Here is a 21,500-nt window from a genome sequence, read left to right as displayed (position 1 = left end):
GTGTGTATGGGTGTTTCCCAGTACTGGATTACAGCTAGAAGGGCATCCGCTATGTAAAACATATGCTGGAATAGTTGGCGGTTCATTCCACTGTGATGATCCCTGATGAATAAAGGGACTAAGCCAAAAAAAATCAATGTTATACATATTTATTATGCATATGTAGTACACACACATACATAAAAATATACAAAACAATTTTGTAACAAAATCGGTATCATTATACATATTTATTTATATTCAGATATTATATATATATATATATATATGTTCTGACGTATGTGCATGCCTGTGTGTATTAATATATATATATACTATACACACACAGCCCGCACACACATACAGTATATCATGTAAAATCAAAGCTTTATTGTGGATGCGCAGCACTAATTTATATATAACATAGTGTTCTATTATATTTTGTATGTTGAGGGTCAAACAAATGAAACTGTAGTTTAATCATTATATCCAGATTTTTAAACGCTTTTATTTCAGATGGAGTGCTCTGAGAGAAAGTAATCAAATGAAATAATGAAATGTACAAAGTGTGCAGTTTTGGTATCCATCACTTTATGTAGAACAAATGTCCCCACAAGTATAGTAATACCAGTAAATGTTGACCTCATGGGGACATTTCTTTTGCTCCTCATGAGGAAAACAGCTCATAAATCAGACAGAATGAAGGATTTCACAAATGTAAAACTGCAGAATGATGGTGTCAAGCTCATTTTCATTCATTTTAACATATTAAAGTAATAAATAAATGCATGTATTTGCATAAACGTAAAATAGACGTCAGTTCTTTGGGTTATTTTAACGTGAATCCTTTTATAAGGTAAAGAAACCATGATAATCATCATTTTTGAGAGAAGCAGAAATGCTGATCATGTTGAGCTGGGTTTCAAACACAGGTGCATTCTGGGAGATGTAGTTCATAGTCATCAAAAATGTAAAGCTAGTGGACTCTTATTAATGCCGGGTTCACAGCTAATGCCAAGCACCATGTCACCTGCTCGAGTTACTTGCAGGATGTTTTTCACCCCAGATGAATTTTCTGCTCAAGTTATGTCTGAAATAGCATGAAATATCCAGTTAACACATTTCACACGTGTTGCAAACGTCTCTCCTGTTCCACATCATGCATGCCACTCAGTTTGTGCTCCATAAATCAGCAGTTTTCAGTGATTCTTGTGTTTATTTTCCTCATTTATTTCTGCTTCTGAATGTCGACTTTGAACAGTTGTAAAAGTGTGTTCTGCACGTGTGTATAGTGTGCAGTGCTGTATAGTGTGTGTTGGTGTTGTATATTACACTACAGAAGCCTTGTAATAAACTGCAGCACATGTTCTGCTATTTCACACTCTTATTCCTCTAAATATTAATATTTATATTATTTTAAACCTCTAAAATGTCAGTAAAAGTCACTTTGTTAAACTGTAGAGTTGAATTTACAACATCAGAAGTGGACAGAGCAGAGATGTAAATTTCTGTTATTTACAGCTCACGAGTGTAGATAAGCACAAACACACTAAATATTAGGATGAAGGGTTGAAACATCTCAGCTATGGGGAGAGAGAGCCCATAAAGCATGAAAACATGTTGTGTGTGTGTGACTGAACTCGGCACGTGCTGTCGTCTGTAAGGTCAGAGGTCTACGTCTGCGCGGCTGAGCAGCAGTGTGTCCCTCATCACCCTGAGAGCCGTGTGTGTGCTCTGCTGCTGTGGCTTGTGGGACTCGTGCTGCGGTCACACAGCTGCTGGAACAACACTGGACTGGGCTGCTTTAAAGTGTTCAGATTTTAGGATCAGTGTTATTTGTTTCTGGGATATCTATAAGTGAGTATGCCCAAATACAGTGACACAATTCACATGTAGGAGATAGAAATAGAAGAACGGATGACACACCAGCACTCATTTTCTTTTCCAGAGATTCTCAGTCAGGTTTAGGTCAGGACTCTGGGCTGCCGTTTCATTATTTCGGTGTTTTCAGCTTTGGGATTTGCTTTAGCTGTTGTCCTGTGCTCAGAGTTGATCACTGTGTGATTGTGTGATGAACAGAAGATGAGGGCTGCACAATACTGGCCAAATATGCTCACTGTGGCCTCACAGCAAGAAGGTCGCTGGTTCGAGTCTCAGCAGGCTCAGTGTGTGTTTCTGTGTGGAGTTTGCATGTTCTCCCTGTGTTGGTGTGGGTTTCCTCCGGGTGCTCCGGTTTCCCCCACAGTCCAAACACATGCGCTATAGGGGAACTGATCAACTACACTGGCCGTAGTGTATGAATGCGAATGAGTGTATGGGTGTTTCCCAGTACTGGGTTGCAGCTGGAAGGACATCTGCTGTGTAAAACATATGCTGTATTAGTTGGCGGTTCATTCCGCTGTGGTGACCCCTGATGAATAGGGACTAAGCTGAAGGAAAATGAATGATAACAATGTTTTTTATGATATGACTAACTTGCAAAGTGCTGTATTATTTGGAATTTTAAAACATAATTCACTGATGTAATGATCATACTGAAATAAGCGGGTCATAGATCTTTTTTCTAGCTAATTAAATAGAAAACTATATTAAGGTGCAAACATTTAGACTATAAAACACCACACATGATTAAAAACTCAGACTCAGACTTCTGATGGACATCTGCATTCACACTGTCCTGTTTCTGTACAGCTTGTTGGCACTGTAAAACATTTATTGTCAAGGCAAGACAACTAATATTTTTGTTTCTTTCACTTATTTTACTAAGTTAATCAGCTAAACTAATTTTAAAAGTTATACAAAGTTCATTCATTCATTTTCCTTCAGCTTAGTGCCTATCAGGGGTCGCCACAGTGGAATGAACCGCCAACTATTCCAGCATATGGTTCACACCCTGGATGCCCTTCCAGCTGCAACCCAGTACTGGGAAATTAAAAGTTCATTTGATTCAACTCAAAAATGAAAGGCAGCAGTGATATTGGTACAGTGTGAGCTGCTCACGGAGACCTGAGTTAGACCCAACCCCAGCCCAGATCAGTGGATGGGGATGATTGAGAGGCTGATGGAGGAGTTTGGCCAGGACACCGGGGTTACCCCCCTACTCTTTACCAGAAGTGCCCTGGGGTTATTAATGAGCACAGAGAGTCAGGAGCTCACCTGCCCAGCCCTAACATCACCATCAATCTGAAGTTGATTGTAGTCTATAATTAATGATGTATGAGTGATGCTGTCACTGAGAGCGCTTCAGATGAGCCTTTACACCCAAACACACTGAGACGGACTGTCAGGAAGATTTAAGGAGGAAACGGACTGATCTGACAGAGTAACGCTCCGCTTTAATATCTGGATTGCATGCTGATAGTGTTTAACAGGTAGAACAGCTGTTATATTCAGTGTACAGCACACGTACACACACACACACACACACACACACACACACACACACACACACACACACACACACACACTTGTGTCTCTTTCTGACCTGAAGATCCTCCAGATGCTCTGAGTGTGTGTCCTGCGTGTCACAGTTGATGTGTGTGTGTGTGTGTGTGTGTGTGGTCGTGTGTTAATCTTTGACAGAGGGAGTGTACAATACAGTGGGTGATTTTCTCTGAAGCTACTTTTGGACTCAATCAATATGTGCAAACGCATGTTGATCCTTTCCAGCTCTCATGAGGAACGCCGCTCACACTTCAGTGCGTCTCCAGGGCCCACACTGCTGTCAGAACCACAGCTGCTCCACGCCTGTCTGTCTGTCTGTACGTCTGTCTGTCAGTCGATGGTAATGTGTGTGTGTGTGTGTGTGTGTGTGTGTTGTCTCTCTGCGTCAGTCTTTGTCTGCTGAGTGGCCTGATGAATGCGAGTCTCGGGTTTTGTTCAGTGTTGTTTGTGTGTTGTGTGTTTGTCCGTTCACTGACACAAAGCCTGTGCTTTACTCTCTGAATAAATATGAGCAGATCTGAATGAGCCTTAAACGAGTGCGATTGTGTGTGTGTGTGTGTGTGTGTGTGTGTGTGTGTGTGTGTGTGTGTGTGTTTTCTCTGGCTGTGGGTGAAGGATGGCTGACTGTGATGAGAGACAGACAGACGCACAGACGGGCTGGTTTTATCAGGTGCTGTACTCTTGTGATGGCTGTGTTCTGACACACCTGTACGTCTGACACTCTTTCATCCTGAACAGCTGCAGGTGCGTTCAGAGCCGTCGCACGTCTGCTTCTGACAGACAGAGAGACAGGAGATGAACATGACACACACACACACACACACACACACTGGGAGTCTCACCGGCTTATACTCCTCAAGTGATCTGGATCTTCCTCTGATGATAACTGTGTGATGTAGTCACTGTAGTCATCAGATCTGAAACGTCTTTATTAAAGAAGCAGTTTTATAAATCTACAGGTTTACACTGGTGTCGTGTTCAGCATCATCTGTATATTTCAGTCTATATTTTATGATCCATTTAAAAAGTTTTATTGATGAACTCAAGCTGAGCAGAGAGATATGCGTCTCATTGCAGATATTAAAGGGTCAGTTCACTCAAACATTTCATTCTGCCGTCATTCACTCAGCCCTGCATGAGCTCTATAACTTATTAACCCACTGCAGCTCCTTTAACAATCAGCCCTGATGTGTCTTGTCAATATGTTTGTAAGTGTGTGTGTGTGTCTGTCAGTGATGAGGTGTGTGTGTGAGAGCTGCAGGCGTGTCCTGTGATTGACAGTGTGTGTGTTCCTCCTAATGGTGCTGTCAGTGGAGATCAGAGTCTGCTGTGGATCTTCAGGCTGAGCTGCTCTTCTGTTCTGCTCATCAGCGCTGGCGTCTGGCAAACATGACTCTCACTCCAACACAGAGACTTTACTGAAGTGTATTTACACACACACACACACACACACACACACACACACACACACACACACACACACACCTGGCTGTACCTGCCTGTCTCCTCTGTTGTTTTCTGTTATTTGATTTTCTCTTCTCTTCATTTGTGTTGGGTTTAATGTGGAACAGATGGAAATCAGCAGCATGATGAGTTGCCGGAGCTGACAGATGATCACAGCCCACCTGCTCTATTCTCTCCTGTTATTCACTTCAGTTATATTCTATAGAGTTCAGTTCAGTTCTGGACTCTTCTGTTCTGTTTATTCAGTCCAGTATTCTACTCATTTGTAGGTGTGTGTCATCATCTCTGTTGTGTGTAATGGTGTCTTAAAGGAACAGAAGCAAGGATCTGTGTTTTACTAAAAGCATCAGAGTTTCTCCTTCCCATGATCAGGCAGTCTTGTGTGTGTTTATAGTGTGTATCTCGCATGTTGTGGTGCCTAAATGAAGTATAGTAATACCAGTAAACTAATAAACTGCAGAGTGTGTACAGTGAGAGATGAGTTTAGGGGAGAATATACAGGCTGTAAGGTACAGACAGCATACAGCCCATAAAGATAGCTGTGTGTGTGTTTGTGTGTGTGTGTGTGTGTGTGCGTGCGTGTGTGTTACCTGTCTCTCTGTGTCTGCTGCTGCCGGTGATGGAGTCTGCAGTCTGTCCCTCAGTCTCTGACACTATGTGCTGCTGGGTCCAGTACACCACAGACATGTGCTGCGGCAGATATTCATCACTCTGTATATTTCGAGCACGCGTGTTGAGCTGGATGAGGTCAGAGTTGAGCGCTGTTCACTGAAGATGACGGAGCGGTTGACGGTTAGCGATAGAATCAAGTCAGTGAACACACAAACACTGCACAGGCGTCATACACAGCTTCCCATCTCCGCTGCTGCTCTTCTCCTGACCTCTCAGGAAGCCCCATGAGCTCTGCACTGCAGTATAGACCAGCGCCTCAGAGAGGGCCTGTGGAGGAGGCCGAGGGCCTGCAGGTGATCAGGTGTGAGTCCAGGCTTTTATTAATAGGGGCACAGGAGGGACCAAGAAGCTGTCAGGAGGGAAAAGTGCACTTTTATATTTAATAACCATGTTCTCATCAACATATTCATTTGAAATGGGAGTTCAGATTGTCCCTTTTTTCCACTATCATGACGTGCATGCACTTGAAACAGTCCTGACATTAGAAAACAATGTAGAGTGCATGCTTTTGTTCTTTGGAAACTGATTGGATTCTTGAAAGTTGGGTGTTGCTAACAACATCAAGGAAGATTGATGAATGAATCAATTCAGAGCTGATGAGCATCACTGTGAGTTCACTCTGTTACGCAGGTTTGCTTATATTCTAGTTTGTTGTATAGTGACAGTGAAAAGCTTCAAATATTCTGGTATTTTGGTCATAAAGACTTCTGACTCCTCCACCACACATTTCCACACACATAAGCATGAAGCACAAAATTAAACGTGATTGGTTGATTAAGCTGTCAGTCAAATAATATAGTGGGCGGAGCTTTCCCATTCAAAACTCCCAAAGTACCCAGACCTTCATCATCAGTCTGAGCTCTGGCTACACGAGACTACTTTATCCCAGGCTTACCATACATTAATGTTTATAAATGCTTTGTTTACATACGTTACATATATGAACATATATTTGCTCACACTTCTTATGTCATTGTGCTGTGAAACAGACAGTGCTCTAATCCAATGGCTTTTCCATGAATATATGAGGAGTAATAAGCAGTGAACCGACAGTGAGTAGGTCAGCTCCTCCAGGTTATCTGTGGCCAAACATTTTGTGACAGCTTCTTACAAAACTAATGTCATTATTTGCTTCAGTTGTTGTGTTGAGCTGTGGAAATGCACTGGTAGATGTGTTCTACTTTAAGCAGCACTACATCTGAGGTTTCCACACAAACCCCTCAATCATCACCGCTGATATACCCCGATCAGTCTGTGCTGTTGGGGGGCAGAGCATGTTTTGGGGATTTTAATTCACCCCTTTAGATCCACATGTGTCAATAACCAAGTATTTGTCTCCCTGCAGGCTCAGAATCTTCCAGAAGTCCAGATGGAGCAGGATGTCGAGAGCACCGTCACGGTTCGACAACCCAAGCTGCCCAAGCAGGCGCGGGACGACATCCCCAAACCGCTGCAGGAGCGGGAGCGCGCCAAGCAGAAGACCCAGCGCTACGTCCGCAAAGACGGCAAGTGCAACGTGCACCACGGAAACGTGCGGGAGACCTACCGCTACCTGACGGACATCTTCACCACGCTGGTGGACCTCAAGTGGAGGTTCAACCTGTTCATCTTCGTGCTGGTCTACACCGTCACCTGGCTGTTCTTCGGCTTCATGTGGTGGCTGATCGCCTACATTCGAGGAGATCTGGAGCACATCGGAGACAACCAGTGGACTCCCTGCGTCAACAACCTGAACGGCTTCGTGTCCGCATTCCTGTTCTCGATAGAGACTGAGACCACCATCGGCTACGGCCACCGCGTCATCACCGACAAGTGTCCGGAGGGCATCGTGCTGCTGCTGGTGCAGTCGGTGCTGGGCTCCATCGTCAACGCCTTCATGGTGGGCTGCATGTTCGTCAAGATCTCGCAGCCCAAGAAGCGCGCCGAGACGCTGGTCTTCTCCACCAACGCCGTCATCTCCATGCGGGACGGCCGGCTCTGCCTGATGTTCCGCGTGGGAGACCTCAGAAACTCGCACATCGTGGAGGCGTCCATTAGAGCCAAGCTGATCAAGTCCAAACAGACCAAGGAGGGCGAGTTCATCCCGCTCAATCAGACGGACATAAACGTGGGCTACGACACCGGAGACGACCGGCTCTTCCTGGTGTCTCCGCTCATCATCTGCCACGAGATCAACCAGCACAGCCCCTTCTGGGAGATCTCCAGAGAGCACATGGCCAAGGAGGAGCTGGAGATCGTGGTGATCCTGGAGGGCATGGTGGAGGCCACAGGTACCACACGCACAGATATCACTCAGCCTACGGCTACACTGATACAGATACATTCAGTGTTCGGCAAGATACTTATGTAGTGAGCTAAGCTATTAGCTAATCTACTTCAAACATAGCTTAACTATGCTATAAGCTAGGTCATTTATCTTTTCCTTTCCCCGATAATTTGATATTATGACATCTTTCAGTTGAACAAGCATGCATTCACTGATCTGGGATGATTTAAAGAGCGGTCACGAGACTCTAGATGCTGCTCGAGCCCAGCGTAACCCAGCAGTCATGCTTTAAAACACACCGAGCAGCACATGCTGGATTTATTCCTCAGGGTTTAATTGGGTTTTGAATTTATGTTTGGACTGGAATGCATTTACAGTAACCTCTGTTAGCCACAGCCTCAAACCTGACAATAAAAGACAAATTACTGTCATAAAGGTGCAGGATCAATCTGAGGGAAGGTGGCAGAAGCGTGCACTCACACACACACACACACACACACACACACACACACACACACACACACACACACACACACTGGAGAGAGCAGATGATCTTAAAGCCACAGTTAGTGTTCATGCATGTGCGTCTGGTCATCATTTACTCAAGCTCATGCCTCTTCAAACCTGCAAAACTTGAATATACTGTTTGCAGCGAGTGGATGATGAGGGTATTTTCACCTCCAGCACAGTCTGAGCTTCACCCAGAGAAACAGGAGCCCGCTCCTATCAGGACCCACAGCTCAAATATAGCTCAGGATCAATACACAGCTGTAAATGCTGGGAAATAAGTCTCCCAGAATCCCTCAGGAGTGCAGTACAGGACACAGAGAGGTCAGCCGCACGTCGCCTGCTGGACCCAGCTCTCAGCTTCAGGCTACAGGAGTATAGAAAAGTAAAGTGGATAAGTGTATAGTATAGTATAGTATAGTGTAGTGTAGTTTAGTGTAGTATAGTATTATACTGTAGAGATTAGTACAGTATAGTATAGTAAAGCATAGTATAGTACTGTATAGATTAGTAATAGTATAGCATAATATAGTAGAGTATTGTATAGTATATTATAGTACTGTATAGTTTGGTACAGTATAGTATAGGAAAGCATAGTATAGTACAGTATAGAAGTGTAGAGATTATTACAGTTAAGTAATACTATAGTTTAATATAGAATAGTATAGTATAGTTTTGTATTGTATTTTATTGTATAGTAGAGTATTGTATGGTTTAGCATAGTACTGTAGAGTTTAGTATATTATAGTATAGTATAGTATAGTATAGCACTGTAGGGATCAGTACAGTAAAGCAATAGTGTAGTATAATATAGTAGAGTAGAGTATTGTATAGTATAGTAAAGTACTGTAGAGTTTAGTATAGTATAGTAAAACATAGTATAGTATGGTATGGTATAGTATAGTATTGTATGGTATAGTATAGTATAATATAGTATTGTATGGTATGGTATAGTATCGTATGGTATGGTATAGTATGGTATAGTATAGTATAGTATGGTATGGTATAGTATAGTATCATATAGTATAGTATGGTATGGTATAGTATATTATAGTATAGTATGGTATGGTATAGTATAGTATCATATAGTATGGTATGGTATAGTATAGTATGGTATGGTATAGTATGGTATGGTATAGTATAGTATAGTATAATATAGTATCGTATGGTATGGCATAGTATGGTATGGTATGGTATGGTATAGTAAAGTATCGTATGGTATAGTATAGTATAGTATAGTATGGTATAGTATAGTATAGTATAGTATAGTATGGTATAGTATAGTATAGTATAGTATGGTTTATATATTCTATAGTTTATCCCCTGGTGGTTGTAAATAGCAGTATATAGGCTGTATGTTAATAACTGATGCTTGTGTTTAGGGATGGGGAAGGTGTAGATGTTAATGGCTGATGTACAGTGGCATTTTGGCGACAACATAGTTTTGACACGTGGGTCTCCATAACTTCAACTTCTGCCTCTAACGTAGTGCAAGTTACGCCTCTTTATGTTACGTTGGTCTTGCCGTCCACTGGCAGACACTACTCCATGTTTCAGTTCAAGCTTTGTCAAACAGACACTGCAGATTTCAGAGCGCTTCACTGGAGTTTCCAGAGTTCACCCTCAGCTGATGAGTGATTATAAAGCGTGTTCGGCATGCTGTCCTGGGAGAGAGCCCTGAGCTCAGAAGATCCTCGAGCCTGGGGCCTCCTCCTGTTGGCAGGGCAAGAGGGGAGTTTGAGCTCAGGTAGATGTGGAAGTAAAGACTTGAACCAGTAAGAATAACTCAGCAGACAGAAGCAGTGCTGTGGACAGGTCTTCATCCTCTTGCTGCTGTTCACATTAGCCTGTTTGGTGATGTCGTTCAGCAGAGCATCGCTTTACAAGCACCTTTCACAACAGTGGAGATCCGTCTGTTCACACTGAGGGAGGATCGAGACGCTCACACACACAGCATCATGTGTGTCAGTGGGAAACATCCGCAGTGTTTGATCTGCGCTGTACGCATCGCGCATCATTTCTCTGATGTTTTCCAACGTTTGTGATCATGGTTAAGCTAACGTGAGCCTGTCCTGCTGTCTGAGTCACGAACACAGAGGCAGGGCCGCTCAAACGGACCATCTTCTACATACAATTAGCCAAAAACAGAGACAGAGCGCAGCGCGTTTGCTTTCGCTGCAACTGTGATGCTATTTTGAGGGTTTGTGAGTGTGGTTGCCATGGCGACGGCGCAGCATTAGGAAAACCCACTGAGATTATATAACAGCGTTATCTAAACCACACGGCCCAGTGCTACTGTTATGATCATCACTGCTGTTATGATGGTGATCGCCTGTGATTGATCTGCCATCGCATGTGTGTGTCCTGCACAACATCACATCACTATACTCAGTAAAGCCGTGTTTATTTGAGGAGTTTAGCATGTGCTCATTACTGCTTTGCATTTGGAGCTATTATGCAGCTTTATATGGGGTTCAGCAGTGTGTCCAGCAGTAATGCTCAACATGAGTGAACTGTGTTTATTATAATCAGACTTGATGCAGAATCACTGTGATCAACATTCCCCCTTTGTACGTGTCATCAGAGAGGGAAAGCCCCGCCCACTAGTGCCCATCTCATTAGCATGTCCAGCAGGCCTGAGTGAAAAGCAGCCGTCTGTCCATTAGCCATTAGAGTGTTTGAGCTGCTGAAGATGATGTCAGCATAGACTCAGAGGATTATAGATGGGATGGACTTCTCCATTTTGGCATCAGCTGTTGTGGTCGTCACCTTGCAGCAGCTGTACACACAACAGCAGCCCGATGATGGAAGTGTTCTGGGGTCATAAGGGAAAACACAGTGTGAACACAAACCAGCCGAGAAGGTGAAAAGTGGGGACAATCCAACTTAGATTCAGACCAGGCAATCGAGCCAAGTGTGAAAGCCCCCTGAGACTCCCTCTGTCAACATTATTCATTTAACCAAAGTAAAGTGCAAACCAGGGTGGCGCAGTGGTTATCAGTGTCACCTCACAGTAAGATGGTTGCTGGTTTGAGTCTCGGCTGGGTCAGTTTGTGTTTCTGTGTGGAGTTTGCATGTTCTCCCCGTGTTGGCGTGGGTCTCCTCCGGGTGCTCCGGTTTCCAAACACATGTGCTGTAGGGGAATTGGGTGTTTTCCATTGCTGGGTTGCAGCTGAAAGGGCATCCACTGCGAAAAACATATGCTGGAATAGTTGGTGGTTCATTCCACTGTGGCAACCCCTGATAAATAAGGGACTAAGCCGATAGGAAAATGAATGAATGACTGAATAAAGTGCCAGCCAATACAGCGAGTGCATGTGGATGCTCCTGTCTTACATTCCTTACTTCACCACTGACCTGACTGAATGATCTGAGTGCCATGATAAAAGCTTCCACAATTAATCACAACAAGAATATCTGATACTGACAGCAGCCTGAACTGGAGCAGAGTGCAGGAAAACTTTCAGAGGCATTCCTGGAGAGAGAGAGAGAGAGAGAGAGAGAGAGTGTTGTTCAGCATTACTGGCTCAGGGCTGCTTGTTATGTGTTGTTTCTAGAGACGCTCCTGCATGTCATTGAGCCTGTGAGGTCGCGGGTGCTCAGGGCATGACTGGAGAACGGGCACAGCTGCTGGCGCATTCACAGCTGACCTGTTGCCATGGTGACAAGACAACATGCACGAGCATGTGTCATCGCAACACACACACACGCACACACGTGGACATGAGCGCATGCATTCACAGCGCTCCGTGTGTCCTGCAGCTCTGCAGTACAGCTCATATACAGCTGCTGCCGGCCGATAACAGCAGCCGCTCACCTGCAAACAGATGAATGAAGGTTCTCAGTGTCAAAGAAACAAGCAGGGCTCTAGCTCACCGACTCACCGACTGGTCTGTGTGTGTGTGTGTGTGTGTGTGTGTGTGTGTGTGTGTGTGTGTGTGTGTGTGTGTGTGTGTGTGTGTGTGTGTGTGCTGGTCTTGGTGGTCCCGAAGACAGTTTTTTTGTATAATGACACTGGTATGACCTAGTTTTACTCTACTATGGTGGTTTATGAGGACATGATGTCTTTGCATTCTTCATGAGGTGTGTGTCAGTGTCGGCGTCAGCCACAGCGAGTGCTTTACACATGCGCTTAATGCAGAAGCATAAATCCTTTCCCCTTCCCTTCCCCGTACCCATAGCCCTGGTTTTGCATGTTCAGGTGAAGGGGTCAGGGCGTCCCAGTCTCTTTATTGAGAAGGTATAGGGCTAAAGAAAAGCTTTAGATAGCCCTCGAAGATTTTCCAGGACCACACCAGACACCAAGGGGAATGAAAATCATATAGAGTATTGGGCCTAAATGTGCCTAAATGAGCTCTTAGACCTTTCCAACAACATATAGTTTGTGATGATTAGATTTAATTAGGATTTAATTGTACAAAAGTGATGTGAACTTAAGGGTCCTGCTGGCGGGAGCGTGACAGATATTAGAGTAATGTTATTTATTCTGAACATTTATAAACGATAAAGCAATGCACTTAATCATTTATATATATGTATATTTTATATTTAATACATATATATATTTTGTTTCTTTATGATTCAATAAATTATTTAGTTTAAAAGCAAAACTAAATATATTTAAGCAAAATAAATAAATAAATAAAGGATTACAAGTTAAAAAGTGAAGTTAAAACTAACTAGGGGTGTCCCGACCAGGTTTTTTTGAAGACGAGATTTTGAGTATCTGCCAGAAGCGAAAGCTTATCCAATTCTTCTATAAAGAATAAAGAAGAGTGAATAAACAGATCCGGGATGTTCCTTATTGTTTATTTAATTCACCTTATTTTACCATTCAACAGTTCTGTTAACACACAGAGCACTTCTGTGAGGAAGCTTCAACAATCCAGTCCTAAATAACAGCAGTTCTTCACTTTTGGACTTCAGTGCAGCAGTAAATATAACAGAATCTAATATAAAAACAAACAGCAGCTCAACGTAACATACCCGGCAGGCAATCCCAAGTGGACATCCCTCTCAGTCTGCTCTGGCAGTGTTGTGGTCATCAACATTTATAACACCTCTGGACCGCAGACATACTCGCGCTTTCCGCTTCAAGCTGCTTCAGTGTTGACCAATAGCGTCTCTGCAACACAGTGATGTCATGCTGCACGCGCTGCTGCTGTCTGCTCAAGAAAGAGGTCCAACTCTGCGCCACCGCACAACTATAGATGTGTTCAAAAATAATGAGAATATATATATATATATACAGGTGAAGTCAGATTTAATAAAACCCCTGATTTATTAGAATCCCTGATTATTTTTTTCTCCAATTTCTGTTTAATGGAGAGAAGATTTATACATGTCTATAGTGTTCATAACTCATCTCTAATAGCTGATGTGTTTCCTCTTCTCCATGATGACAGCACATAATATTAGACTAGATATTCTTCAAGACACTAGTGTTCAGCTTACAGTGACATGTAAAGGCTTCACTAGGGTAATCAGGGTAAAGTTAGGGTAATTAGGCAAGTCATTGTATAACAGTGGTTTGTTCTGGAGACAGTCCAACACTAATATTGCTGAAGGGGTGAATAATCAGAAGATTTCTGATTGAATCATGAAGAAACTAAACTGACTCCATGAATAATAAGCGTTTCTTACTCTATAAAATGCAGTATACCTATGGAGAGTCCCTGTAAACCACCGATACCAGTGTGTGTGTGTGTGTGTGTGTGTGTCATGAGTACAGATAATGCGCTGATCTGAGTGTAATGCAGCGGAGGCTGATGAAGCGCCGTCTGAAGCATCGTGATGCAGCTCCTGCCATGATTACACACGACAGACCGAGACACGCGTTATATAAACGTGCTGTTTGTGTGTGTGTGTGTGTGTGTGTGTTCCTGAGCTCTGAGAGCACTGAGGGAAACACACACGAGATGTACACAGATGTGACACTGCTGCGGTGTGTTGATGGTGACTGGAGACGGCGACCTTTGACCCCCACAGGCTCTCAGGAGCCCTCGCTCCGCTCTGTGATTCTGTCACACACTCACACACCGCAACCAACATGCCTTCCTTGTCTTAATTCAAGTTTAAATATCTGATCGTTCCTAAATCAAGAAGCCTTTTCTAGACGGGAGTAAAATATAGTGTTGTCTTCAGAATTGAGCAGTAAAGCAGAGCAGAATGATCTGACAACGGGGGAAGAAGAAGATCTTATTTAAACACAACACCTGGATTATTCCCCATTATCCCCATTTTATTTCATTAAGAAACTTAATTGTGACTCATTATTTCTGAACACAACACCACATTATTCTGCTTCTCTAACGCTTCTTGATTTTAGAGTTGTAGATATTCAGACTATGAGTAAGAGAAGCTCAGAGTAAGAGCAGTGGTGTCTCCGTGTGTTTCAGCTGCTGTGAACATGTCTGTAAGCTGAATGTTAAATCTGTCTGATGTTGTTTTGGGGAAAATGTTTTAGGGTAACGTCAGGCGTACAGAACAGACTGTGTGTCTATCATGAGCGAATATGCTGAATGTTGGTTGTTCTCTCCCACACACACACACACACACACACACACACACACACACACACACACACACACACACACGTGCTCCTCACTCATTATCTGAGTCATTTCACCGCGGCGTGCTGAGATCATCAGGAAACTGTTGTAAACAAGAAGAGTTTCTCTCCGACAGTAAAGGAGAAGTGTTGTGTTGTGCTGTGTGAAGCTCCTGATGGCAGCGGCTGCAGTGAACATCTCCTCAGAAACATCCAGAGCTCCTGTGAACGCTGCTGCAGGGTTGAGGGTTGACTTCTGCTGATCTCTGATTACTCAAGACCTGATCATGAAGGACTACAAATCTACAGTTCTTTCCTCGTAAAATTACCATCAAATTCAGGGCTGTTTACAAATCACAGATCATCATCGGACACGCTCTCAGAGTCTCCCCTGGGTTTATGCTTCAGGGCTTCTTGCTACCTGACATGTTTTACACTGCAGAAAGGCTTTTCTGTTTTCAGTTTTTGTTTTGTTCCTAGTTCAAGTACAGCGGGGAAATAAGTATTGAACACAGTTTCGCTCAGAGAACGTATTTCTAAAGGGGATGTTGACTCGAAATTTTCCCCAGATGTTGTTAACAACCACAGAAGTCCATATGTATGCAAATAAAATTAATCTAATGTGTTTACAGATGAAGTTCTGTGTAATAAACTGAAATGACGCAGGGAAAAAGTGTTGAACAGATGAAGGAAGGAAGGTGTAGTTGGGCAGTGAAAGCCCAGACAGCAGCTGAATCTGTCAGTAGTTCTTCAGCAAGCCTCTGCCCTTCCTCTGTCAATGAAGATCAGCTGCTTCAGTCCAACATCTACATCAGCAGGAGGATGAAGATCAAGCTATTTCAGCAAGACGATGATCCAAACACAGCCGAGGAGACTCTCAGATGCTTTTAGAGAAAGAAAATCAAGCTGTAGAATGGCCCAGCCAATCACCTGACCCCAATCCAATAGAGAATACAGAAAACAGCTCAGATCTGATAGACGAGACCCACAGAAGCTTCAAGATTTACACACTCTGATGAAGACTGAGAGAAACTCACACCTGAGCACTGCAGGAGGCTTCATTCTCCATATGAGACACGACTTTAGGCTGCCGTCATTCATAAAGCCTTTTATATACAGCATTAAATATGTTTCAGTGTTATTACACAGAACAATTTTTCAGATTCTTGTTTTGTTTTTTATGTTTGTATTTTTGGGGTTTTTACCTAAATCTGCTTCAATTCCATTAATAGCCTCTTTAGAATATTTCCCCCCCAAAATACATGACATCTTCAGTACTCATTTTGCCCACTGGATTCAACCATTCTGAAATCGAGAAGCGTATATAATATTGCTTTGACGTAAGATTATTCTGCTTTCCCCTTTGTCAGATTATTTTGCTTCTTTTAAGGGAGAAACTTTCTTCATTGTGCCTCATTATTTCTGAACACAACACTATATATGTTTTGCTTGTCTAGAAATTCTTCTTAATTTAAGTATTTTTATATATTTGCACTAGAAACAAGTGAAAAACTGAGTAAGAGCAGCACTTTTGCAGTCAAAGTTGTGTTTTCTTAAAATCTGGCAGCAATATTTGCACAGTATGTGCCTCTAAAGACAGATTATGGGCAGATTTATAGCAAGAGATTTATATTTATACAGTATGCATTATAGACTGTGCTAATCGTGGGTTCTGTAGAAAAGAATCACTTTGCTTTTGTTCACTGAATTTCTATAGACCTTGACTTGACCAAAAAATACACATCGCAACAACACGTAGCACAAGCTCTGTGATTGGACAGCTCGGTAGCGTTGATGAGGGTGGGCGGGGCTGAGAGCCATGGGGGTGGAGCGAGTGTTTACAAGTGTGGAGTCCTGTAAAGGAGCTCCAGATGGAGACGGTTGTGTTGTGTTCACCTCATGATTAAAGTTATTGCACATCTGCCGGTTCTGCTCTGAATGAGCCAGTTTGAGTTAGCATTACAAGTATTTCTGATCTAAACAAAACAGCCATGAAGAAACACAACACAGAGGAATAAATACACAGAAATACATAAACCAATAATACATAATACATAAAATCACTGGGTGCAGAAGTATAGGTCAGCCGTTATTGCTCAGCCAGAGCTCATGGAGCTGTAGAGGAGTCATTCATCATGCTAGAATACAGATTCTGTTCTGTTTCCTGTCTCATTGTCGTGTTTCCTCACCTTGGGCTCTGGGTTTCCTCCCTCAGGCATGACGTGTCAGGCGCGCAGCTCATACGTGGCCAGCGAGATCAAGTGGGGTTACCGCTTCACGCCAGTGCTGACGCTGGAGGACGGCTTCTACGAGGTGGACTACAACAGCTTCCACGAGATCTACGAGACCAACACGCCCAGCTGCAGCGCGCGAGAGCTGGCCGAGATGACGGCGCGCGCCCGCCTGCCGCTCACCTGGTCGGTGGCCAGCAAACTGAGCCAGCTGGAGCCGCAGGAGCCGCCGGAGGAGCTGACGGAGAGGAACGGAGACGTCGCCAACATGGAGAGCGAGTCCAAAGTGTAGGAGGACGGGAGAATCTCTCCTGATCTCTGCGCCACTGCCGCCGCACCATTGGCTGGGCTCAGAGGTCAGAGGTCAGCTCAGGAATGCGCCCCGAGGCGGGCCGAGGTCACGGACGCCCCCATCACACGCACTTCTCTTTTTCTGGCTCCAGGGCGTGACGCAGGTGAACTGGCGGGCCACTGCATGGTTTCAGAGACCAGTTTTTTTCTTAAAGATATGAAATGATATTTTCAGATTTGTAATTCAGAGATGAAGACCTCTATATGTATATGAGCATATATATAGATCTATTCTAGGGCATTTGCATTTGTATTTTTTTGTATATATATATATATATCTGCGTTTGGTTTGAGATGTAAGGTTGTTTGATACGACACGAGTCGCTCCACGTCTGTATATTCTGCCTTCTGGAAGAGCAGCAGACATATTTATCCACGCATGAACACTCGATCCCTGTAGTCCTGCGACTCTGATGTACATATTTAAAGTACTGTCGGCCATACATGCAGGAGATCCCCGTACTGGATGCAAACCGGAGGCTGAAGGCGGTGCGGTTGCGTTGCATGGGATTGTGGGGCTGATGATGGTGTGTGAGTGTGTGTGTGTGTGTGTGTGTGCGCGTGTAATCGTGCATGTCTGCTCCAATAACCTTCCGTACCGTCATCAGGCCATGATCTTTCTCTCTTCCTTTAAGTCATAACTGGATTTGAACTTCAGCGCGCCCGATGCAGCCGAGCGCTTCTGTGTGTGTTTGTGTCGTCAGACAGAGCAGCAGATGTGTGTGTTTGACCACGAGATAAACACCGCGCGCACACGAGACCAAAGAGCCGAACCCTCACGTCACCTTTGCCTCGACATTGATCAGCACATGAGCATTGCCAATGAAAACAAGGCTGAGACGGGGCGTCGTCCTGGAGGCACAACCCACATGAGGGACCACCGCTGTGCTTAAATAATTAATGAGAGAAGCAGATGCAGAGAGAGAGATGTAAACCAGCTTAAATATCTCGACCCGTCTGTGTGAGCCGTCTGGAAGTGCTGTCGCCAGACAGTCAAGTAGTGAAAGAGTCTGACAAGACTTCATACAGCTGACAGACGGACGCTCGCTGACCAGCTCACTAGAGCGCTCACAGTCTCAGATCTGCATTGAGTTTAATAAAGCAATGCCAGGGCAGTCTTTCCCGTTTCCTCTGGCGTGTTCACATCATGGTCGTTTACGGCGGAGTGATAATCACAGATGAGCGATCATCATAGCATTACATTTAGCAGATGCTTTTATCCAAAGCCACTTACAAACGAGAAAAGCACCAAGCGGCTGATCTTAAAGACGCAGTGCTCCCAGGAAGAGCCAGCAATACAGGCTAGAGTAGATGAGGAGAGAGGAAACACCTTCACAGAGGAGATGAGCTTCAGTTTTCTGTTTGGGATTGGGGAGATCATTCCACCAGTGAGGAACCGTGAAGGAAAATGTTCTGGAAATTGATTTATGCCTTGTTTCCACAGAACCCTAACCCTAATTGTGTTCACACGCTCAGCAGAAATAAACTCTGATTGGCTCCAATGATCATCCACAGTGTTTAAGAGCTCAGGTGTTTGAGGGAAATGGACGTTTATAAAATTTAATTACTATTCAGTACTGAAATCAGTATTTCTGACAACACTATGTGCAGTTGATTACAGGAGAAACACTATGTCATCAGACGATGGCTCCCAGTGATGTGGTGTAAATTAGGAAGAGGAGAGGTCCAAGAACTGACCCCTGAGGAACTCCTGCAGAATATATCTAGCAGAGCTGAAGATCCAGAGCCGTCCACAGGGCTTCAGTGGCGGACAGTAATGCGGGATCGTTCACTTTTTAACAGACGCTTTCATCCGAAGTGACCCACAAGTGAGACAAGAGAAGCACTTTACCTCCTGCTGAAGCAGTTTACGATTGTTTTTCCACATTCAAGCAAACAGATTGGAAAGAGTGTGTACTACAGGTGGTTTGTCAAGCCCACTCACCTGTGAGGAGCACACTCAGAATTGCAAGACGTTTTTCCATCTTGGATCAGTGGAATCGCCACTTTCCAATCCTCGATGGTTTGCGTCCGGCTGCTCTGTTCAGTGTTGTTGCAGTGATTTGCAGATGGACAATGGCAGCAGGTTAAGGGGTTTGTTCAGCAGCCTTGTTTTCATTTGCATCAAATAAGATAATGCATGCATCAAGAGAACGCTCCATAACAAGTCTGTTCAATACTAAAGCCCAGAGTATACTTCTGCTGTTAATTAGGCGTGCAGAGCTCAGTACACCACTTCATCAGAACACTTCAGAACTATATTGCACTTGCACATGCCCATTTGATTTTTTGCACTTATTAGTTTGTCCACAAGGGGTCATCACTGAGCGACTGATTCACTGAACAACAACAGCAAACTACTGAAGACTAAAAGAGTGTTGTGTTCAGGATGAAGACCTTTCCACAGCTCAAAAGTGCTCACACACACACACACACACACACACACACACACACACACACACACACACACTGAACATGAAGTATACTCTGGACTTGAACTTACATTTGCCAGAGCTCAGATTGCGCTGTATCGTGTTCAAGGGATTTACAGGACCAGGACTCACAGACATCCCTCTTATGGCCGTGTGTTCTTGAGTCTGGCCGATGTGTCTGTAGATCCGCACATCTGTGCCCGGTTGAGACTGGAGTCCTCCGCTGATTCTGCACAGTGACAGCGCATCGCTCCAGCGCTCCACGATTGATGAAGTGCCCTTTAAAGTGCCCTGCTGATACGAAGCCATCACGTCACGTCACGTCAGAGGCTTTCCTTTCTTCATCTCTGTTGAGTTGGGGAAATATGAAATCAGGAATACCCACATTATATCGTCTTCAGATCCGTCTTTAAAGCTTATTCCACAAGCCATAATACGGCACATTACACACGGTGTTTAAACAGATTCAGCGCGCATACGACAAGCGACTCATTCTGATTTTCTTGTTGATTTAGATGATTACTCTGTCGCAAGAAGCTCATAAATAAACCATATCTGAATATTCACTTGTGTTCCGTCTCTCTCTCTGTGTGTGTGTGTGTGTGTGTGTGTGTGTGTGTGTGTGCGTTCAGTGAGAATGAATCTGATGAATGGACTGAAGCGTGCTGGGGTTAGCATGTTGCGATGGTGTTCGTTCTACAGTTTTGCTGCAGTGAAGCGATGCGCTGCCATTTTAAACATGAAAGCGAGGCTGCAGTGGGAGGAAACCCGCTAGTGGAGGATCAGTACTGTAAACATTACAGCAGCATGCTGTGGACTACACTCCTCCAGCTGCTGCTGTGTTTCAAATGCAGATGTGGCGTACACATCACTTTAATATCATTCAGTTCAGTTTAATCTAAACAGTTAGCAGCAGCGATATGCTTCAGTGTCCTCCTCATGGCAGCAGCCTCTTCACCATGTGTGAACACAGATACAGGGACGCTGGAGCCTTTTAAAGCAGCATAGATCAGTGGAGTCATCAGCGCAGGCCCGGCGCCATAACTGAAGGGGCATTTTAAATCCACATGGGGGCGCTGGATCTGGTGGCTGATTTTGGTCTCTTGTTTCTTTCAGTTAGGCTATTTATTCACATTATCATTACTTTGCATTACTGCCTAAGTTACTGACCGAAGGCAGTCATATACTCTTAATAGTAATAATAATATGCACAGTTTTGCTATTACTGATTTTATTAATGACGGTAATGCAACGATTCCGCTTATTAATACATGGATCATGGCTTCAGTGCCAAACGAGTGCTTTAAATCATGTTATTCTCCTTATTTCTCTCCGTTTTATTTCAAATAACAGACATATGAATGTTTAAAGTTTTAGGCAAAGACGTCAGATTATGTCCACACATGCAAGCTGACCCACGGTCACCGGTAAATAAATATAGTGATCAGCATAACCGAGTCATCACGCTTCACATAGCCTATTACCCAACCAAATATACCTACCCGTTATTTTATTTATTTATTAAGCCTATTTTAATAACTTAATTGGAAAAGTCAACCCAAAACACTACAGTAAGCACACTCCCGACATAAAAGGTTTAGTGT

The 21,500-nt window shown here is 43.8% G+C and overlaps 1 protein-coding gene across 2 annotated transcripts in view; it reads left to right on the top strand.

Moving 5' to 3' along the window:
• Positions 1-20,462, top strand: part of kcnj6 (potassium inwardly rectifying channel subfamily J member 6) — a 32,278-nt gene extending 11,816 nt beyond the window's left edge. For both annotated transcript variants that reach the window (XM_073914296.1, XM_005172575.6), the window contains exons 2-3: positions 6,905-7,829; positions 17,098-20,462. In XM_073914296.1, coding sequence (XP_073770397.1) covers positions 6,905-7,829; positions 17,098-17,405 — 1,233 coding nt within the window. In that variant the 3' untranslated portion in view covers positions 17,406-20,462. The remainder of the gene's footprint in view (positions 1-6,904; positions 7,830-17,097) is intronic.
• The last annotated feature ends 1,038 nt before the right edge of the window (positions 20,463-21,500 follow it).

The sequence above is a fragment of the Danio rerio genome, chromosome 10 (assembly GCF_049306965.1).
Source record: "Danio rerio strain Tuebingen ecotype United States chromosome 10, GRCz12tu, whole genome shotgun sequence".
NCBI lineage: Eukaryota > Metazoa > Chordata > Actinopteri > Cypriniformes > Danionidae > Danio > Danio rerio.
This window is presented reverse-complemented; position numbering and strand designations above follow the sequence as displayed.